This window comes from Hyla sarda, chromosome 3 (genome assembly GCF_029499605.1).
Source record: "Hyla sarda isolate aHylSar1 chromosome 3, aHylSar1.hap1, whole genome shotgun sequence".
NCBI classification, from domain to species: domain Eukaryota; kingdom Metazoa; phylum Chordata; class Amphibia; order Anura; family Hylidae; genus Hyla; species Hyla sarda.
Window position 1 is genome coordinate 9,902,058 of NC_079191.1, and position 8,315 is coordinate 9,910,372.

The 8,315-nt window shown below is 39.9% G+C and overlaps 1 protein-coding gene across 1 annotated transcript; it reads left to right on the forward strand.

Moving 5' to 3' along the window:
- The first annotated feature begins 6,355 nt into the window (after window positions 1-6,355).
- LOC130360913 (taste receptor type 2 member 9-like) lies at window positions 6,356-7,336 on the forward strand. The gene has a single exon (XM_056563467.1). The coding sequence runs from the start codon at window positions 6,356-6,358 to the stop codon at window positions 7,334-7,336; it is 981 nt and encodes a 326-aa protein (XP_056419442.1).
- The last annotated feature ends 979 nt before the right edge of the window (window positions 7,337-8,315 follow it).

The following is an 8,315-nucleotide window of genomic DNA, read 5'->3' on the forward strand; positions in this document are numbered from 1 at the left end:
GGGAGATTAGGACTCTGTCGAGGAAATTCCTTGACAAGAGGGTCCTGTCTTCTCATTTCATGAGGCCATTGGCGCTCAAGGACTGCCCAAGTCGGGATCTGGAGGTGGGTTTAGAGCTTTTGAATTCTATCAGGATCCCCTTGAAGTTTTGGGACTTGACTTGGCGCTGCTTCCATGGGAAACTGTGTGTGAGGGACAATCTGAAGTGCAGGAGCTCTGATGACCGGGGATGTCCCCGCGAAGAGTGTGGAGGCATGCTGGAAAGCATGGAGCATTTTCTGCTTCATTGTCCCTTTAACACAGAGGTTTACAACAGGGTGGGCGCTTCCATTGGTTGGCCTCGGCTGGCCAGTCTCTCCTATGCGGAATGGGCCTATGGGGCATTCAGAAACCTTGGAGGCTGGGACCGGTGCACTTTATTCCTAGTCAGCTCAGTGGTCAGGTATTACACGTGGAACGCACGGTGTTTAGTGTCGACGCAGCGTAAAATCCTCCCTGTGGGTGAGGTGGTTAGGAACATTCTCGGTGACCTGGTGAAGGTGCGTTCTCTGGAGTACGAGAGGCTGGGTGCTGGCGGGGCCTCTCGTCTGTGGAGGGGCTCTGCCTTTAAAGTGCCTTAGCCTGTTGTCTCCCCCAGGTGGTGGGCTGATGCTGGCACATTAGTCTTTTTGTTTTGTGCTGTAGATATATGTTGATATAGGGCTTGCAGGCAATGAACTTGAGCTTTAGGGGTTTGTGTGATTGAAAAGCCTTATTGTTGTTTGTTGTTTGGTTTGTAAAGTTTGTATTATTTTGTATATATTTGTACATTTATGTATATATGTATATATATTGTATTTTTTTTCTAGGGGTTGTGTTGTGTTGGGGTTTAGTGTTAGGTTGGGTGGTGGGTAGATGAGGGGATTCTGTGTGGGACTTTTTATTTAAAAAAAAAAAAAAAAAATCCTGGACTGGTTCATGGACGTCTGTTATCATGTACTGGGGGCATGGGATGCGGGACCAGCTCAGGGCCAAAAAAAAAAAAAAAAAAAATTATAAAATACATTGTATATTCTGTTTTTCTGTTTGCGGTGTTAGTTGGTGGTTTGACACATATTTATTATATTTATTATTTTGGGTGGGGAAATGCAACCGGACCAGTTTTTAGTTATTATTGTTGTTATTATTATTACTGTAAGTATTATTATTATTGTAGAGTGTTTAGTAGTTGTTGTTATTAAGCGGTGTGTTTGGTGAGAATGAGGCTGGACCAGAAGATACTTGGTTGGACATTTTTGGACTAATATGGACTCATTTTTGTATATATTATACAGGTGTATGTTGTTTGTATTATTGTTATGGTGATGTTCGTTCTTTTTGTAATGTTTTATATTTTTTAATAAAAGATCTACAGGATATAACTCGGGATCAGTACAGGATAAGTAATGTAATGTATGTACACAGTGACCTAACCAGCAGAATAGTGAGTACAGTTCTGGAGTATAATACAGGATAGAACTCAGGATCAGCGCAGGATAAGAAATGTAATGTATGTACACAGTGACCTCACCAGCAGAATAGTGAGTACAGCTCTGGAGTATAATACAGGATATAACTCAGGATCAGTACAGGATAAGTAATGTAATGTATGTACACAGTGACCTCACCAGCAGAATAGTGAGTACAGCTCTGGAGTATACAGGATATAACTCAGGATCAGTACAGGATAAGTAATGTAATGTATGCACACAGTGACCTCACCAGCAGAATAGTGAGTACAGCTCTGGAGTATAATACAGGATATAACTCAGGATCAGTACAGGATAAGTAATGTAATGTATGTACACAGTGACCTCACCAGCAGAATAGTGAGTACAGCTCTGGAATCTATATATATATATATATATATATATATATATATATATATATATATATAAAATTCAATGGCCCAGATTTAGCAAACTGTGTGGGAGAAAAAATTGAGTGATTTTCCCATAGCAACCAATGACATTTCAGGTTTCCCTTTACCAGAGCTCGTTAACAGAGCTCGTTCGGGAAAATTACTCATTTTTTTCTCTCACACAGTTTGATTAATCTGGGCCAATGTGTGTATGTGTGTATGTATTTAAGTATGTATGTGTGTGTATGTATGTATGTATGTATGTTTGTATGTGTGCATATGTGTGTGTGTGTGTATGTATGTATGTATGTATGTATGTGTGTATGTGTTTATGTGTGTATATGTATATGTGTGTATGTATGTGTGTATGTCTGTATGTGTGTGTATGTATGCATATATGTATGTGTGTATGTATGTATATATGTATGTATGTGTGTATATGTATGTATATATGTATGTATGTATGTGCGTATATGTGTATGTATATATGTATGTATGTATGTGTGTATATGTGTATGTATGTATGTATGTGTGTATGTATGTATGTGTGTATATGTGTATGTATGTATGTATGTATGTGTGTATATGTGTGTGTATGTATGTATGTATGTGTGTATGTATGTATGTATGTATATATGTATGTATGTATGTATGTATGTATGTGTGTATATGTGTATGTATGTATATATGTATATGTGTATGTATGTATTTATGTGTGTATGTTCCAGCATCATTTCCAAACAGCTGAAGATATTTCGATAAAACTTGGTACACATGTTACTTATATGTCAACTGAAATACAGGAATATGGGTGCACTGCTGTGGAGGTGTGTAAACTCCATAGTTAATGCGCCTTGAATATCTTCATGGCAGCATAAAGGTAGCACCTGTGAGGCCATGCACCTATATTAGCCAACTTAGGTGGTGCTTGCAGTTTGCCTCCCTCCTCCCATTGTTTGTGTGCTTAGCCACGCTGGAGGGTACTTGGGAGGACTCTGAGAGTCGACCAAATGCTGCCCTAATTGCTCAGTGGCCCCTGTTTTACTTATCACGCACAGGTAGGATTAGCGTTAGGTCCCGCGCCATTTTGAGAAACCTTGGCGTTGGTGTGCGGGCTCTGGTGTGTCCTTCATGTAAGGATATACTGGATAATGTCTCAATTTTAACATCAGTGTTGAGGGATAGCCAATGTCACTGTATACATCTACCACAGTAGTGCACCCACATTCCTGTATTGTATTATTCTAATTGTTACACATCCACACCGTCTATCTGGTGTAGTGTTGCTCACGAATATTCGCAATTCGAATATTATTCGCGAAAATCGCATATTCGCGAATTCGCGAATTTCGCGAATATAGCGCTATATATTCGTAATTACGAATATTCTTTTTTTTTTTTTTTTTTTCACAATAAACATCACAGGGATCATCCCTCTCTGCCTCCAGCTTGTGTGGTGTAAAGAAGGCTCTAATACTACTGTGTGAGACTGGCGTGCGAAAATTCGCATATGCGAAAATTCACATATTTTAATTTTTGCATACGCGAATTTTCGCATATGCGCAAAATAAAACGAGAATATAACGAATATGTGAATATTCGCGAATATATGACGAATATTCGTCCATATATTCGCGAATATTCGCGAATTTGAATATGGCCTTTGCCGCTCAACACTAATCTGGTGTAGGATTCTATTGTGGCACTTGTAGTCCGCTGCAGGCATCCTCCATTGTATGCATTTTTATGCTGGGGATCGCCCCTAGCAACGGACTACAAGGGCAGGATCTGCTCCCCCAGTATAAATGCACAACCGCATTTGGGGTTGAGCACCTCCAGCCATTTGAGACCAGGTTTTTTGTTGTTTGCTTTTATGTCAACTACAAACATAAATTAACTCTAACATACCCTATTTGCAAGGGTCAGGGTTTTTGTTTAAAGTCTCATGCATATGTATGGGAAGTGAACTGTATGTTCCAGCATAACTTCCAAATGGCTGGAGATATTTTGATGAAACTTAGTACTTACTTTTAATTCCAATAAAAATGTATGATAGTTAAATTACCCTAACCTACCCCCTTACGTGAAGGGTGGGTTTTTTGTCTTAAGTCCCATGCAATAATATAGGACTTCCAGTACCTTACTCCAAGCTCTGTCCTTCATCTCCTGGTGAGTGCATCAGTCCGGCTACACCCCTCTCGCATGCCATACCCCTCCCGCATGCCACTTCCCATCTCAAAAAGCCGCACCCACCATTTAAGCCTCACCCCTTTTATTTTCTACCCTTTTTGTGCATTGGTCCGGCTTGCAAGTCACGCCCAATCCCACAAAACCATGCCTTCCTACAAACTCTTCATCACAAGTAAGCTCCACCTGAGAATGGGATATGAGGATGAGATATGAGAACAGGATATGAGGTCGGGAAAAAAAGTATTTAGTCAGCCTCCAATTGTGCAAGTTCTCCCACTTAAAAAGATGAGAGAGGTCTGTAATTTTTATAATATGTATACCTCAATGATGAGAGACATAATGGGGGGGGGGGGGGGGGGGGAGAGAATACAGGAAATCCCATTGTAGGATTTCTAATTAATTAATTCTTAAATTCCTCAGAAAATTAAGTGTTTGGTCACCTACAAACAAGCAAGATTTCAGGCTCTCACAGACCTGTAACTTCTTCTTTAAGAGTCTCCTCTGTCCTCCACTCATTACCTGTATTAATGGCCCCTGTTTGAACTGGTTATCAGTGTAAAAGACACCTGTCCACAACCTAAAACAGTCACACTCCAAACTCCACTATGGCCAAGACCAAACAGCTGTCGAAGAACACCCGAAACAAAATTGTAGACCTGCACCAGGCTGGGAAGACTGAATCTGCAATAGACAAGAAGATTGGTGTGAAGAAATCAACTGTGGGAGCAATTATTAGAAAATGGAAGACATACAAGACCACTGATAATCTCCCTCGATCTAGGGATCCACGCAAGATCTCACCCCGTGGTGTCAAAATGATCACAAGAACAGTGAGCAAAAATCCCAGAACCATACAGGGAGACCTAGTGAATGACCTGCAGAGAGCTTGGACCAAAGTAACAAACTCTGCAATCAGTAACACACTATGCCATCAGGGACTGAAATCATGCAGTGCCAGACATATCTCCCTAATTAAGCCAGTACATGTCAGGGCCCGTCTGAAGTTTGCTAGAGAGCATTTGGATGATCCAGAAGAGAATTGGGAGAATGTCACATGGTCAGATGAAACCAAAGTAGAACTTTTTGGTAAAAACTCAACTCGTCTTGTTTGGAGGAGAAATAATTCTGAGTTGCATACAAAGAACACCATACCTATGAAGCATGGGGGTGGAAACATCATGCTTAGGGGCTGTTTATCTGCTAAGGGACAAGGACAACTGACCTGTGTAAAGGAAAGAATTAATGGGGTCATGTATCAGGAGATTTTGAGTGAAAACCTCCTTCCATCAGCAAGGGCATTGAATATGAAACGTGGCTGGGTCTTTCAGCATGACAATGATCCCAAACATACCGCCCGGGCAACAAAGGAGTGGCTTCGTAAGAAGCATTTCAAGGTCCTGGAGTGGCCTAGCCAGTCTCCAGATCTCAACCTCATAGAAAACCTTTGAAGGGAGCTGAAATTCCGTGTTGCCCAGCGACAGACCCAAAACATCACTGCTCTAGAGGAGATCTGCATGGAGGAATGGGGCAAATTACCAGCAGCAGTGTGTGAAAACCTTGTGACTTACAGAAAACGTTTGACCTCTGTCATTGCCAGCAAAGGGAATATAACAAAGTACTCAGATGAACTTTTGTTATTGACCAAATACTTATTTTCCTCCATAATTTGCTAATAAATTCTTTAAAAATCAGACAATGTGATTTTATGGATTGTCTTTTCTCATTATGTCTCTCATAGTTGAAGTATACCTGTTATGAAATTTACAGCCTCTCATCATTTTAAGTGGGAAAACTTGCACAATTGGTGGCTGACTAAATACATATATATATATATATATATATATATATATATATATATATATATATATATTTATGAGAATGGGATATGATGACAGGAGATAAGGCAGGATATGAGTTTGGGATATGAGGACTGTATATGAGGATAAGATATGAGGAGGGTATGTGAGAACAATTACTTCCTCCTATGTTGCTTTTCCTCCCTCAAAAGGATTAAGTTGAAAAAACCAGGCAACGCCGGGTACTCAGCTAGTATATTGTATAATATAAATTAGGACCAGAACAAGAATGTGCAGGTGATCATATATTTCTGCTGTAACTGCGGTAAAATGATCTTGCTATGTTATGTGATCTGCTTTCCATTTGTAGACCTGTGCCAGCTCGGAATCTTTCTGATGTAAATAAAGGACAATAACAAATGATGAAAACATTATATAAAACTTTGGTAGAAACTCACAATCTTATCAGGATCCTCACAGTACAGGAGAGATGGCTGATCCTACAAAAGGTGACACCATGGTCCTGTATCTGGATGTCCTGGTCCCGGCACTGATCGCTCTTATATCTGGACTGGTGATAAACTCATTTATTATAGTCATCAATGTCACTAACTGGTTGAATGGAAGATCGGTGACTCCTGTTGACCTCATTATAACTTCTCTTGGGATTTCACGGATGTGCAACCAATGTGCTTTTACACTTAGTATTATTGTCTCTACAATCTTTCTGAACAACCTCCATGTGGATGTAACTGTGTTTATTATGGAAGCACTCTATTCATTCTTTGTTTATACCAATATTTGGTTAACAAGTCTTCTGTCCATTGTCTTCTGTCTGAAGATCTCCAACCTCCGCACCAGACTGTTCCTGTATCTGAGGAGGATGATAGGTCAGAGGACTGTGCATTTCATTGTAGGATCAGTTCTTCTCTCTGCTATGAATTGTTTGTTGTCTTTGTTGCCGACCATCATTGATGTGACCAAAGGTGGAACATACAATACAACCATGGAGATTTTTTTAATGAATTGCAAGTTTCGTAATTCCTTCTACAGTCATATTATATCATTCTTCATTACACTACTTTTCTGTTCCGTCTCCTCCGTCCTCCTCATCACCTCGTTGTATCGTCACATAACAAAGATGAAGATGAGCGGGAACTTATCCATCAATCTGGAGACATATTACTCAGCCATGACATTTGTGCTCATCACTTTTATATACAACATTATATACTTCACTGGTCATATGGTTAGGGTCTTTATGTACTTTTTATACTTTTTGTATGTTCCATGGTTTTACACTGTCTTGGAATTTCTACCAGTTCTACATTCCTCCTACCTGATCTACAGAACGGCCAAACTGAGGGGTCACATGTCCAAGGTTCTTCAGAACGTCATTGATTTTTTATACCAAAAGAAAAGTGCAGAGACTAGAGAGGACATAGAAATAGTAGCTCTATCATGTAACTAATGTCCTTGGGAGGGTATATATATATATATATATATATATATATATATGCCCATCTCTTATATAAGTGGCTGAAATAGGAGGTCAGAAGAGTTCTGAAATTCAGAGGACTTATGGGACCATCACCAATTTTTTTTCAAGGAGTCATAAACATACCTAATCCATACTTGACTTCTCATTCATACCTTAGTGACATTTTTTTTAAATGTTTACATTTATTTTTACAAATTTTTGCACCAAAGCAAAATCGCTAGTTATTATATGTGAACCAACAAGAAGCTGCCTATTGACAAATCTATTCTTTTGATTTCAGCCTATAATCACACTTCTGCTCCACAACATACTATTACATCACATTTGGGAGGTTTATTTTATTACTGTAATTGGGTCATGTGATCACAAGTCTGATACGCCCTTGCACCTCAGTACTTAAGGATGCAAGGAGCAAATGTACACCCTGGTCCCATTACCGGCATTTAAAACACGCTAACAGGCTGAGCGTAGGTAAAACCCGGTGGGTCTGGGACTCAAGGTTTTCATCTAAAATGAAAGTTAAAGAATCTCGGCAGCTCAGTAGAGCTGATCGGGACATCGCAATGAAATCCCGATATCCCGATCATCTGGGTGGACGATGGAAGGGCCCTTACCTGCCTCCTCGCCTTCCTATCTGTGCTCTGCTGATCCAGGAAGCTTTAGTAGGCTGGAGCAGCAGAGGACCGATAACACTGATCAATGCTATGGCCTAGCATTGAACAGAGTATGCATCCAAAAGATTGCATGGTATATCCAGAAAGTTAAACAGATTTGTAAATTACTTCTATTTAAAAATCTTAATCCTTCCAGTACTTATCAGCTGCTGTATGCTCCACATGAAGTTCTTTTCTTTTTGAATTTCTTGTCTGTCTGACCACAGTGCTCTCTGCTGACACCTCTGTCAATATCAGGAACCATCTAGAGTAGGAGAGGTTTGCTATTGGGATTT

Coding starts and splice junctions, on each gene's coding strand:
- LOC130360913 (XM_056563467.1), top strand. CDS start 6,356: ATGGCTGATCCTACAAAAGGTGACACCATGGTCCTGTATCTGGATGTC.